This window comes from Dasypus novemcinctus, chromosome 5, assembly GCF_030445035.2.
Source record: "Dasypus novemcinctus isolate mDasNov1 chromosome 5, mDasNov1.1.hap2, whole genome shotgun sequence".
Taxonomy (NCBI): domain Eukaryota; kingdom Metazoa; phylum Chordata; class Mammalia; order Cingulata; family Dasypodidae; genus Dasypus; species Dasypus novemcinctus.
Window position 1 is genome coordinate 60342666 of NC_080677.1, and position 14940 is coordinate 60357605.

General features: G+C 35.8%; 1 protein-coding gene across 5 annotated transcripts in view; it reads right to left on the minus strand.

Moving 5' to 3' along the window:
• The window catches only part of ANKIB1 (ankyrin repeat and IBR domain containing 1), a 187113-nt gene that overhangs the window by 15920 nt on the left and 156253 nt on the right, over positions 1-14940 (minus strand). For all 5 annotated transcript variants that reach the window (XM_004475712.5, XM_004475711.5, XM_058296987.2 and 2 more), the window contains 5 exons: positions 12103-12233; positions 7405-7539; positions 7016-7102; positions 6863-6929; positions 5089-5234 (listed from right to left, as the gene is read on the minus strand). In XM_004475712.5, the coding sequence (XP_004475769.2) occupies positions 5089-5234; positions 6863-6929; positions 7016-7102; positions 7405-7539; positions 12103-12233 (566 nt within the window). The remainder of the gene's footprint in view (positions 1-5088; positions 5235-6862; positions 6930-7015; positions 7103-7404; positions 7540-12102; positions 12234-14940) is intronic.

Genomic DNA, 14940 nt, shown 5'->3' on the forward strand with positions numbered 1-14940 from the left:
GGAAAAAATCCCACTTGATTGTAATGTAAAAGTCCTTTGATATGCTGTTGGATTAGATTTGCAAGTATTTTGTTTAGAATTTTTACATCTATGTTCATTAGAGAGATTGGTCTGTAATTTTATTTTCTTGTAGTGGTTTTATCTGGCTGTGGTATTAGAGTGATGTTGGCTTCATAAAATGTATTGGGTAATTTTCCCTCATCTTCAATTTTTTGGAAGAGTTTAAACAGAATTGGTGTTAACACCTTTCAAAATGCTTGGCAGAATTCACCTGTGAAGTCCTCTGGTCCTGGACTTTTCTTTGTTGAGAGATTTTTGATGATTGATTCAATCTCTTTAAATGTAAATGGTTTGTTAAGTTCTTGTATTTCTTGTAGCATCAGTGTACACTGATTGTGCATTTCTAGTCATTTGTCCACTTCAACTAGGTTGTCTAGTTTGTTGGCATACAGTTTCTCATAATATCCTTCTATGATCCCTTTTTTGTGTGGTCAGTCATAACTTCCCTCCCCTCATTTCTGATTTTATTTATTTGCATCTTCTTTTTCCCCTTCTATTAGTCTAGCTAAGGGTTTGCTGATTTTAGTGATGTCAAAGAACCAGCTTTTTGTTTTGTTGATTTTCTCTTATGATCCTTTTTATTTCTGTGGGGTCAGTTGTAACTTGTCCTCTATCATTTATGATTTTATTTATTTGTATCTTTTTTTTCTCTATTAGTAGAGGTTAAGAGTTTGTCAATTTTATTGATCTTCTCAAAGGACCAGCTTTTGGTTTTGCTGATTTTCTCTACTGTTTTGTTTTGTTTTTTTTTTTTTTGGTTGTTGTTCTCAATTTCATTTATTTCTGCTCTAATCTTTATTATTTTTTTCCTTCTCCTTGCTTTGGGATTGGTTTGCTGTTCTTTTTCTAGTGTCTCCAGTTCAGTTAGATCTTTATTTTTAACTTTTTCTTTCTTCTTTCTCTTATTACTTTTTGAGGTATGGGGGCTGGGGATTGCATGTGGGACTGCTTATGTGGGAAGCTGGCATTCAACCACTGAGGCACACTGGTTCCCCTGACTTGGTGTTTTCATTTGTTTGCTTGCTTTTTGTTTTTGGAGGCACCGGGAGTTGAATCCAAGATATACCATGTGGGAAGCAGGTGATCAACCACTTGAGCCACATCCACTCCTGTTTCTTCTTTATTTATTTTCCTTTTCCAATCTGTATGCCTTTTATTTTGTTTTCTTGCCTTATTGCTTTTTACTTCTACACATACTACAAACCCCATAATATATTATTTTTGCTTAAGTAGTCAGTTTAATTAAATTTTAAAACTTATTTACTTTTAAAGATTTATCCTTCCCCCTTCCCCCTCCTTTGTTTACTCTCTGTGTCCATTCACTATATGTTCTTCTGTGTCTGCTTATCCTCTTTTTAGGTGGCAATGGGAACCAATCTGGGACCTTCCAGAGTGGGAGAGAGGTACTCAATCTCTTGTGCCACCTCAACTCCCTGGTCTGCTGCATCTAGTATTGTCTCTCCTCTGTGTCTCTTTTTGTTGCTTCTTCTTTAATATAGGCCTTCAGGGCTATAAATTTCCCTCTCAAGACTGCCTTTGCTGTACCCCGTAAGTTTTGATAAGTTGTGTTCTTGTCTTCATATGCCTCAATGTATTTACAGATTTCACTTGCAATTTCTTCTTTGACCCAATGATTATTTTGGAGTGTGTTGTTTAGCCTCCACACATGTGCAAATTTACCTCTTTCCTGTCTATTATTGATTTCAAGTTTCATTCCATCATCATCTGAGAAGGTACTTTGTATAATTTCAATCTTTTTATATTTATTAGGAACTGGATTGTGACCTAACAAGTGTTCTATCTTGGAGGAAGATCCATGGGCACTTGAGAAGAATGTATAATCTGCTGAGTTTGGGTGCAACATTCTGTTAGGTCTAATTCATTTATCATACTGTTCAAGTTCTGTGTCCTTGTTGATCTTCTATCTATTTGTTCTATCTAATGATGTGTGTGATATGTTGAAGTCTCCAACTATTATTGGAGAGATGTTTATTTCTCTCTTCAGTTTTGCCAGAGTTTGCCTCATATATTTTGGGGCACTCTGGTTAACTGCATAGATATTTATGACTTATTTCTTCTTGGTGGATTCTTCCTTTCATATCTAACTTTTTTTTGCATTTAAAGTGTTTTTTTATCCAATATTTGTATAGCTACCCCTACTCCTTATTTTTTTTACTATTTGCATGGAATAGCATTTTCCATACTTTCACTTTCAGCTGGTTTGTATCCCTGGGTCTAAGGTGAGTCTCTTGTAATCAGCATACGGAAAAAAACATGGCTCATGTTTTTTTATCCATTTTGTCAGCCTATATCTTTTTTTTTTTAAGATTCATTTATCTCTCCCTCCTTGTTGTTTGCACCCACTGTCTGCTCTCTGTATCTGTTTGTTGTGTGCTTATCATTTTTTTTAGGAGGCACCAGGAACCAAACCTGGGACCTCCTTCCTGTGTGGGAGGGAGGCACCTAATCGCTTGAGCCACCTCTGCACCCTGCTTGAGTCTCTCATTGTGTTTTCCTCCTTGTGCCTTATTATTGCATCAGCTTGTTGCTTTGCTCATCTTCTCTAGGAGGCACCAGGAACCAAACCTCGAATTTCCCATGTGGTATGTGGGTGCCCAACTGCTTGAGCCACATTTGCTTCCCAGTCTATATCTTTTAACTGGGGAGTGTAATATATTCCCATTCAATGATATTACTGTAAATGCATTATTTACTTCCACCATTTTATTCTTTGATTTTCATATGTATATCTTATTTTCCTCTGTCTTTTCACTCTTTCGGTTATCCTTACTGCTATTCTTTCTTTTATACTCTCGACCAAGCCTCTCTCTCCTGTCTCTTTCGGGGTCTAAGTCTTCCTTTAATATTTCCTGCAAAGTGGACTCTTTTTATCAAGTCTCTTAGTTTCTGGTTGTGTTTGTGAATATTTTAAACTCACCTTCATATTTGAAGGACAATTTTGCCAGATAAATAATTCTCCACTGACTGTTTTTCTCTTATAGTATCCTAATTGTATCATACTTTGTCCATGGTTTCTGATGAGAAATCCACACTAAGTCTCACTGGGTGTCCCTTGTACCATGGTTTCCTTCTGCCTTGCTGCTTTCAGAATTTTCTCTTTATCTTTGACGTTTGACATTCTGAGTAGTATGTATCTTGGGAGTAGGTCTATTTGGGTTTATTTTGATTGGTGTACACTACATTTCTTGGACATATAAGTTCAATTCTTTTGTGAGAGTTGGGATATTTTCAGCTATTATTTCTTCAGATACTCTGCCCCTTTTCCCTTCTCTTCTCCTTCTAGAAAACCCATGACATGTATGTTGTTGTATTTCATGTTGTGATCCAACTCTCTGAGGCCCTGCTCAATTTTTCATTCTTTTTTCTCATCAATTTCAGGTATTCTGTCTTCAGTATCATTTATTCTTTCTTCTATCATTTTGAGTCTGCTGTTGTATGCTTCTGATGCATTTTTGATCTTACCTATTGTGTCTATTCTTCCCATGAGCTCTGTTACTTTCCTATACAGGTTTTCAAATTCTTTTTTGTACTTGCTCAATGTTTTCTTGATGTTATCTGTTTAGTCATATTGTCTTTCTACTCATTAATTTGAATTTGGAAATTTGTGTGCATCTTATTAATTAGGTGTCTCAAACCCTGTGCCTCTTCTGGGGCTTTGAGACATTCCTGTTCTCAGACCACGTCTTCCATTTTCTTAGTAATCTTCTGCTGATGTCTAGGTAGCTGATTAGGATGGTGAGTTTTACTCAGATCCTCCATTTCTCTCTCTTTTGTAGGAATTTAGTGGTGGGAGGCTGTGTGTTACTGCTGTTCAACATGGGTCTTTATGATTGTCCCTGTTAGTTGTTCAAAACTCGGCCCTGGACCTAGTGTAGGGTTTCAGACCCATTTCCTAGAGTCATGGGAAGGGAGGCTATAAAGGCCAGAAAAAAGGCATCTCTTTAATTTTGTCATGTGCATTTCCTTGGTCTGCCGGCAGAGGGTATGCTCTAGCAACTCTCTCAGTTCAATGCCTGGTTGGATGTGTGTCTGCTGCAACAAGGACAGGATCAATATGATATAGGTTTCTGCCTGGAGGCTAAAAGCCTTGTAATTAAAACTTTTTCAGAGATAGTTCTCCAACCTTTGCTAGCAGCCTCCTCCTTTTTCCCAGGAAGTAATTACCCTCTCCTCTGTATCCTTGACAATCAGTTCTGCTTAGTAGAGAGGGAAATTGAGAGTGTTGGATCTTTTTAGTCCCAGCTCTCTTTAGTCTTTAGCTGGCTCCCAGGTTAAAAGTGGAATGGTTCCACCTGGCCAGGAAGGGCTCATGGGCCATGGCAGACCATATTTGTGAGTCAAAAGCTAAGTCAGCCTTTCAGGTCACATTTTTCTGGGGAGGTGCATCCTTAACAATCTGTCCTGGTTAGTAGATAGGGAGATTGAGAGGTTTGGATCTCTTTAGTCCTGAGTTGCCTTCCAGGACCTGTTTTTTGAAAATATTATAACTTTTTTTTTTAAGGTATTGGGGCTGGGGATTGACTCTGGGACCTCATATGAGGGAAGCTGGAAGTAACCACTAAGCCACATCAGCTCCCCTGAGTTGTTTTTTTCATTTGTTTGCTTGTTGTTGTTGTTGCTGTTTTTTAACAAGGCAGTAGGGACCCAACCCGGGACAGTGGAACCTCCCATGTGGGAAGCAGACGCTCAACTGCTTGAGCCACATTCGCACCCCTAGAATACAGTAACACTTTGAGTTGTACAACAAAGAAATAAATAAATGCAGTAGGAAATGTCTGCATAGATCACAACTCTTTCAGACCTGCAGAATGACAATTTTAAAGATAATTTCAGTTTATTAATGGTAATCTTTTCTTTAAAACCATTCTAAAAATGAAAACAAAATTGCCTACTAATTATATCTAATTAAGATAGAATTTAGTTAAGTGGTGTGTTTGAAAGGAGAAAAATGTTTTTTATAACTACCATTTAAACTTAATTAAAAAGTTACCTTAATTAAAAAGTTACCTGCATGAGTTCAAATATTTCTTTCTTTGTGCTTTTAGGTTCTAAGAAAAATCCGTATGGATAAGAACACTTGAGAATGCGTCGAGTTTTTAAGAGCACGTGAACTGCATCTTCAATGAAAGTGGTATCTGGAGAGCCTCCTTCAGCTATAAAGAAGTTAGGCACAGTGAAATTTATTTTGTAAATATGCCCTTATAAAATTAATTAAGCAACCATGTTTCCTTTAAAAAAAAGAAGAATCCTTAGAATAACAGTTTGATGTAGCTATGAGAATACTTATCTGAACTAAAACCTTGTTTATATAGACTAAAAGCCTACATAAAAAACACATGCTTGACATATGCTTTTAAAAGTGAAGCACGTGTCGCAGGGGACCACAAGCACTGATGGTAGCCATGAAAGAACGCACACACTGATCCTGGATTCTGCTCTTACCCTGTTGGTAAACAAAGCTAGCTTTAGGAGAATTAAAGCTACTGAATAAAAAACTTCAGGGAAAGAGAGAATGGGAGGAAGAATGAGGAGGACAGAGGGAGGAACTGCCTTAATATAATATGAGACTGTTCCTGAAATATCATATCATTCAAACTTTTTCTTTAACTGTAAATAAATAAAAAGTAAGTAGTAGAATCTAAGTTCAGAAGCACTGTCGAAAATCAGATTATTCTGTAAGCCTACATATGTATACACTGCATACTTATGTATATGTAATGGCATCATAATTTCGGACCACGCCAAAATTTCTGAGTGCACTGAATCCCAAGGGTAGGTATTTAAACTAAGGAAGATATAAAGAAAAACAAAGCAACTTCTGTTTTTTTGTTATGTTATAAGTGTTATGTTATAAACTGTTATAAGTGAGATGTGTGTAAAGTTTTATTCCTTTCCAGTTGTTAAATGTTTTAATTCTTTTTTACATCTTACTTTCACATCTTTTACACCTTATTTTGACATCTTCATATCTTACATCCCTGCCTGAAATCTTCAGAATGTTGAAAAGAAGCAGTAATTCACCTCTACAAATATTTGTTGGGTGTTTTACTGTGTTTCAGGAATTTTCTAAGCATTAGGAATGTTATGAACGGGACAAATACAACATGATATTTTTAGGCTTAAAACCTAACTTTATATATGTAAGTTACGATCATTTTTAAATGTGACTTTTAAAAACAAACTATCAGAACCTGTACTGTGTGTGGTAGTTGTAGGATGTTAAATTAAAATGATGTAATCAATATGCAATTCATCTATAGGAATGTTCTTTTAGAACTTCCACTTTGGGATTCATAAATTTTGACCCTAAATATGCATTACCAGTCAGATGATTTCTCCCAAAACTGTGGTTGATTTCCACTCCTTTAGGCACTCTGTTAAATTTTCTCAAGAATTTTTGGATATTCATTCACATGAAAATTGGGTAGCAAGCATATTTTGCTTCTTTGGCTAGGTCAGGTATCCCCTTGAGAGTCTATCCACTTTTTCCAACACAGTAGAGTTACAGCAGTGACAAAGAGTAAGCAAAATTATGATGGGTGTTCACTGGTACTAGCACGGGCTGCATTAAGACGAGCATGTTAAATAAACCAGGTGGGAAATCCAACCACGTAGGCCACATATGCTGAGCAGCACTCAAGGCTACAGAGAACTCAAACAGCAGAATGGGTTAACAGGAATAATATATTCTTTAGAGTCCTAGACTCTTAGCAGTGAAGTGACTTAAGTTTGGAAGAATATTTTATGTTAATTACCACACACACCATCTTAAAAAACTTACTTTCTTTGAGAGCTCTACTCAATTGTTCCATCTTTTCTTTGGCTGTTTTAAGAAGGCGTTGTTCTAACTAAAGGAACAGAAACAAATCATTTAAACCACTCTCTTTAACCACAACAGTACTACTTAGTTCATTTGAAGTGGTTTGGAACATACCTGATAGCTATGCTCATGGTTTTTAAATCTTGTATAATAGTGCATAAATCTGTCAAGTTCCTGAAATCGTTTGTGTTTTTTCTCAGCCTAGGAAACAAAAGTCCATAAATGACTCTTAGAAAAACTACTAGCTATTTAAAATAGTTTTTAAGTCATTACAGAGGCAGGCTGAGATATACAGAACTTTTCTTATCTTCACTAAAATTTAAAAAGACAGGAAAACTTAAAAAAATCAGCTCTTGAGTTTATAGAGCTATTTTATTTAAAGTCTACTTTAAAGTGTATTCAATTTGATGCCTCATCAAGATGAAGCTAGGAAAAGAAATGCAAAATACTTTCAATGATATTAAGTGGCTTAGAGTTCTTTTGTCTTAAACAGTTCTCTTTACCTCCACAGTCATTTCCTTGGATTGCTCTTCCACATGTTGAATGACTTCATACCGGGTACATCTGTAATAACCTCCAGTGGAAGAACTGTGTTTTTTCCATTCTTCTAGACAGATCCAGCAAAAGTCATACTTGCACTTTGAAAGAAAACATATATGTAAACGTCTCTGCATGTTAGCATGCAGAGTATTTTCTACTTTCTAGTCAACTAATTTGTAGAGATTAAACAATTCTGCCTGTGTGACCAAAAAGAAATCTTCTCAAAGACATGCCCTCATTCTCATGTTTCCTCTGGAAACCTTATTTTCACTATGGAAAGATGTTGGGGTAGTTCAAAATTATTGCTTACAAGGAAAAATTAAAATATAAATCATAATATTATGAACTAAACACAAGGAATTATTAAAATATATCAATAGGATATTCTTTCCAAATAAAAAGATATACCAACAGATGTGTTTCAAGTGCATGGTAATTTTACTTTAGTCTATGAGTCTACATGGAAGAGCTGGCATAAAGCCTGTTTCTCACTTTTTTCTTTTAGAGTTACAGATTTTGAGTCAGTTAGAAAGACATTCTTACTCCAAGTTATAAAGGAATTCTCCATATTTTCTTCTGGTTTATTTTATTAAAATAAAAATAAACATTTAAACCTTTGAGCTATTTGGAATTTATCAGAGTATATACAGTATACAGTATGAGTTCTCAGGAATGGTTTAAAGTTACATTCCTGACTTTATCAGTTCTTTAAAGGTCTGATAAAATTCTACTGTGAGACTGTCAGTGACTATTACTATAAAATGGGAGAAGATTTTTTAAAAAAATGATTTCTCTTTCTTTTGTGGAAATGGGTTTGTTTGGCTACTCTACCTTGTTTAGGGTCAGTTTTGCTCAATTACATTTTCTTAGAAAATTAATCCATTTCACCCAAGTTCAAATTTATCTGTAAGAGTTCAAAAAAAATTCTTATTATTCTTTTAATTTGCTTCATGTTTCTGATTATTCCCCTTATTTCTTATAGTATATATTTGGGCTCTTTCACCCGTTTTTCCTTGGTGATATTGGCTTACTGATTTATTTTTCTACAGAAAACCACTTCTTGATTTACCTATTGGTTGTACTGTTTTTCAGGGATAAACTCATTAATCTTTTTTTTCCTAAAAATCATTCATCTTTGTTTTTTTAAGTTTATTTTGTTTTTCTAATTTTCGAGTCAGATGCTTCACTTTTTTATATTCTTTATTTTGTATTGCTTTAACTGTATAAGGTTATGCATATTCCAGAGCATTACTTTAGTTATAGTCCTCAAGTTCTGCTCAAATTAGTATTTTCACTGTCCTTGTTTTCTAGAAATTCTGTAATTTCCATTTTAGTTCCTTTTTGACTCAAAAATTGTTTGAGAGATTTAAAGTTTCTAAATGAAAAGGCCCATTTGTCTCATAACTTCATTAAATAATACTTTATTTCATTATGATCAGAATGTTTTTTGTACATTTCCTGGATTATCGAGGTTTCCTTTGATAATCAAAGATCAATGTTTTTGTGAATGTCCCATGGGTACTTGAAAAGAAAGTAAAACCCACATTTTTGGGATACAGAGTTTGAATATATAGAAATTACCTTAGTAGTATGTAATTATGTAATTTTGGTCTTTTATGTATTTTCTTACTACTTGTATATCAGATACATTATGGACAGAGAATTAAACTCCCCATACTCATCTACACCTTCACAACATGTACTTACTAAATTGTGGGCTTACTACAAGGCTCTGGCAGTATGTAAGTTCTTTTCCTGTACTGTACAAGCAGACTTATACTCCCTGATTTTACACAAGTATCCTTCAATATAGCTTTATTGCTATCTTAATATAAATGGCAAAACTTTCTCTAAGACAGCCAAATTTTAAATTCTAAGATGGGAAAAAGAATATAGAACTTTAATGATTTTTATTATTTACTTGGAACATATATAGAGTCAAATGAAGAGAATTACTGTAAGTTCTTCAAAATATAGAAGAATGCAAAATTTAAAGTCTCCTGGAAAGTATCTAAAGGGAAATGAAATGAGTGCTTTTAAAATAAATTAGCATATTTTTATAGGACCAAATTTTTCATTCTTTAAAAATGTTTAGCATACTTGATTCGAAAAAATAAAAACTTTCTACTGAATGATAATCACCACTGAGGCATTAATAAAGTATATTATGATTGAATCATTGTGTTAGCTCATGAATTCAATTATACATGACATGTTACATTAAAAAAAACAAAACAACTTCTAAAAATATAAAATTTTGCTCCAGCAAGCTTATTATCTTCCAGATGAACCCACCTATATGCCATAATTTTCAGTACCAGAATTTAAAAAACTACTTTTCAGTTTCTTTTTGTTCAATGCAAACACTTCAGATGCTACATTAAACAAGATGATGGCATTATATAGTATGTAAGAAAGTGCTTCATTTAAATGCAAAAGAGGCTTAAAGGAAATCTATTTAAAATGGATTACTTTATATCATTAGCCTGATTAACTCATGAAAATAGTCATATACTCAATACATTCATATCAAGAATCTACCACTGGTGGGTTGTTAAGGAAATTAAAGTAATATTAGATTTTGTCTTTTGTGGGTGGGCATTGCTGATTTTTATGGTCAATTTATAGTTTCTTTATATACCTAGGTATTCAATATTGGGTTTTGCAAGAAAAAACTAATGGGTGTTGGAGATATAACCACAAATAGATAAAGTAATTTTGGCCTAATTTTCAGCTACTTTCAGCTTCTGACTATTCTTTTCAGAACACTGTAGTAAGTTTTTCTTTCTGCCCTTAAAATATCATTATTACTGCCTCACAAATTCAGTTGTGTTAATTTTACAGGAATTTAGACTTGCAAAAATTATCTGGTAACTGTCATTATTTTGCGAGTCATAATAATAATGATTATGAAGCTTCAAGGTTAAAAGTCAATTAAGGAGGGAGTGGATGTGGCACAAGCAGTTGAGCACTTGCCTCCCACATGGGAGGTCCCATGTTCAGTTCCTAGTGCCTCCTAAAAAAAAAAACAAAAACAAACAACAAGCAAACAAATGATAAAACCAACTCAAGGAAGCCAACGTGGCTCAGTGGTTGATTGCCAACTTCCCACATACAAGGTCCCGGGTTCGATCTCCAGCCCTGGGTACCTCAAAAAGGGAAAAAACTCAATTAAAACATAGAGAGAAGATATTGATATGTTTTTTTAGAATCTCCTTAACTAGTTAGGTTTTTTTTATATCCCAAGTTAGAAAATTTACAATGTCCTTCTCTCTAACATATAATAATTTTTTTTGGCGGTACTGGGGATTGTACATAGGACTTTGTAATTGCACAGCAGAAGCTCAACCATTGAGCTGTACTTGCTCTGCTACAATAATGTTTTACACATGTATTACACTTGTACTAAGAATAAAAAAATTGGGCTGCGGACTTTGCCCAGTGGTTAGGGTGTCTGCCTACCACATGGGAGGTCCGTGGTTCAAACCCTGGGCCTCCTTGACCTGTGTGCAGCTGGCCCATGCACAGTGCTGATAGGCGCAAGGAGTGCCGTGCCATGCTGGGGTGTCCCCTGCGTAGGGGAGCCCCACGCGCAAGGAGTGCCCCCCGTAAGGAAAGCCACCCAGCGTGAAAGAAAATGCAGCCTGCCCAGGAATGGTGCCGCACACATGGAGAGCTGACACAAGAAGATGACGCAACAAAAAGAAATACAGATTCCTGTGCCACTGACAACAACAGAAGTGGACAAAGAACACGCAGCAAATAGACACAGAGAACAGACAACCAGGGTGAGGGGGGAAAAGGGAGAGAAATAAATAAATAAATCTTTAAAACAAAACAAAACAAAAAAATAAAAAAATAAAAAAATTGGAATATCATTACAATTTCAAAACAAAAATATTTATAAATGTAGGCATGAATTAATAAAATGTAATCCAAATAAAAAACAATTGTTTTAAACATGTTTCTTTCTTTGCAATTAAGTCTACAAGAGTATATTCTATCTAGCCTTCAGTTCTCTAACAGTAATTATTTATATTAAATAGTTATATTTTAGCAAAATGGATCTTCGTTGCATTTCCATTTTCAATATAGCAATGGATTATGTATTTAATTTGTGGTCTCATTAGCAGACATAAGGCCTGGCCTGCTTTGGGGACCTTTATTAGACAGTTAACAAAGGGCAGTTAAGACATCAAGATTTAGATTTGTACTTAGGGAGGCTGCCTGGGGCCTGGCTAGGACCTTCAGTCTAAGCTGAGTGCTCCAAAACCAGGTTTGCAAGAAATATATATGGGTGACTATTTGGCATGAGCATAGCTAATAAAAAAGGTAGCACTTTGTTTGTCATTCGCTATTAATATGTGTACATACATGAAACTCTCTCAGGACCCTCACTGGGGAGATGACTGGCAGGGAATGATTCAGGCATTCCTGGATGTTCTGGCCAAATACCACTGAATCCCCATCCTTACTTTAAACACCACTGTGAATGTAAAATTTAGTAATATAAATTAACACTTAGATTATTGAACAAAGAATGTAGAATGTAATCTCCTAGAACCCATCTGAAACCCAACACAATTTTTATGCTTATAACATTCCTCCTTTGGATTGACAATCAAACTGCAAAGCACACAAACTCCTCTTTGACTTCTTACCTTAGCACACTGCATGTGATTGCAGCCCTCATTCTTCTGTATTGGAGACTTACAGTTAGCACAAGGCTTGGAGTTAGTCAACAACCAGAGACAATTGGCAGCATCCTCATAAGCTTCACTAACTCCCACAACTTTGGGATATCAAGCACAAACACAAAAATAAATGATTTAGTATACAACTTAAAGGAGAAAAAAAAACCCAAACATTTCTTTGGACACTGCTGCTCAATTACCATCATATATTTATTTTCTTATTAGGGTCTACGGCAAAGCTTTTAAACTGTTTCATTTTGAATAGCATAATTATAGGACAAGGAGCCATATTCCAAAAGCTTGATGAAAACTGATAAAAGGAGATTTCTTCCTAAACGTACATCCAATTACACGGGGGAAGAAAACAAACAGAAGTAATAATGTTGCTCCCTATTTAAAAAAACTAAGTACATCAAAGAAAACTGTAGGAAGAATGGTTACTTCAGACAATAATTTCTTAAATAGGCCTGTTGTAAATACAATTATCGAAAACTCTTCACCATAGTGAAAAGCATGAAAATTACACAGAAATACCCATATATTTTCATCCATAATTATTTTAGATAAAATTAATCAAACATGTCTAAAAGTAATCATTTCCCTTAAACCTGCTCCTTTCACTACTCCCTGTCCTGGTAAATTTATGACCCTCTACCCAGAGTCAATCCAAGAGGGGTGTGATCTAGGTATCTCACTCACAGCATCCCATGGATTCTACTTCTTTCTCTCTCATATCTTTCTCCTACCCTTTCTAAGTATTTAATTGCTTTAGTTTTGGTTCTGTACACCTCTTACCTGGACTATAAAAATGTAGCCAGCCAACCTCTCTCTCCAGCTCCTCCTCCCTCCCACTCCTATTATATTGGTATTTTAAAAAACACAGCTTCTGGGAAATGGACTTGGCCCAGTGGTCAGGGCGTCCGTCTACTACATGGGAGGTCCGCGGTTCAAACCCCGGGCCTCCTTGACCCGTGTGGAGCTGGCCCATGCGCAGTGCTGATGCGCGCAAGGAGTGCCCTGCCACGCAGGGGTGTCCCCCGCGTAGGGGAGCCCCACGCGCAAGGAGTGCACCCAAAAGGAGAGCTGCCCAGTGCAAAAGAAAGTGCAGCCTGCCCAGGAATGGTGCCGCTCACACGGAAAACTGACACAAGATGACACAACAAAAAGAAAACACAGATTCCCCGTGCCACTGACAATGACAGAAGTGGACAAAGAAACAAGACGCAGCAAATAGACACAGAGAACAGACAACCGGTGGGGGGTGGAGGGGAGAGAAATAAATAAATAAATAAATCTTAAAAACAAAACAAAACAAAAAAACACAGTTTCTTATAATTGCTCCCATTGCCTACAAGATAAAATCAAATTCCTTTAGCAAAGAATACAATGCCCTTCATAATTTAGCTCATCTACACATCAAGCTACTTCTACCTTCTGTCCCCACACCAATCTTACAGAACTTTGTCATCTTAAATGAAATTTATTCTACTATAATTTGAGATTTGCAATACTAAGAAATGTCATGGTTGTTTTGTTTTTCTTTTCTTTTTTTTTTTTGAGGTACCCAGGGCCAGGGATTGAACCTGGGACATTGTATTTAGAAGCTAGTGCTCAACCACCAAGCCACATCAGCTTCCCCGAGTTGGTTTTTTCTTTTGTTTAGCTTGTTTGTTTTTGTTTTTTTTTTCAGGAGGCACTAGGAACCAAACCCAGGACCTCCTGTGTGGGAAGCAGGAGCTCATCCTCTTTGGCCGCATCTACTCCCCATGGTGCTTTAAGATACTAAATTTTATGTATTACATTCTACAAATATTATTTCCCCAATGGAGAAAAGGAGCTTGGGGGCTAGACTAGATTGCCAATTAAAAAAATTTCGTACCTTACAAGGAAGTCGGTAATAAAACTTGTTTTGTTTTCTAGCTCAAAGTGTACTGGGAAGCCATATACACAAATATACACACACACACACATATTTTTTTTACTGAAAGAGATGCAAGAAAATCCATTTGGAATCACTGAAAGTAGCCCATGCAATTGAGTCTGTGATTGCATGCAGACATTCTCAGAGTTTAGCCCTACTGTCCAAAGGCAGGGGATAAATCAGACCATGAGTTTTAAAGTTTAAAAGCAAAAGTTACCCGACCTCTGGTTATAAGTGACTAGAGGGAAGAGGGACAAAGATTCGGACTTACTGACCCCTTGAATGTGGCTCTGCAGGTGAACTGGAAGGGCTGAGCCTTAAAAGCAACCCTATGTCAGAACTTAACAGTGGAGGGGTAGGACTGCCTTGCTATATAGAACCCCAAGTTCCTTACTATTAAATCCATATCAACAATGAACCAGCAGCTACTGCTGGACTGTAAAGCATTGGTTTGGTTTTTAATTCTGCATAGCAAAGAAAAACAATAGCAGTGATGTTCAATCAGACTCTAGTTCTATACCCACTTGGTAGAAGATGGTTTGATTAGGGTGGTAGTGGGAGAATTTTCAGATAATGTGGTGGAGAAAGGTAGTCTCAGGAGTAATAGCATATTTCAGGCCAATGAAGTTGAGCTAGTAATTGTAAAAATAAGAGAAATGTCAATTTTGTCCCTTAGTCTGAGGAGGTAATACTGTTTACAAGAGTATTGCTATAAAACCTAATCATTAAGTACATTTCACATTTAAGACATCTAATTTTTGCTTAAAAAATAGTGGTCTTTCTACTTCCTTCAGCATCAACACTATTTTTAGCTCAGAAGCGCTAACATATTCTTATGACCTTTATTGTCTATTGTTACAACAAATAAAGCACAAAGCCATTTA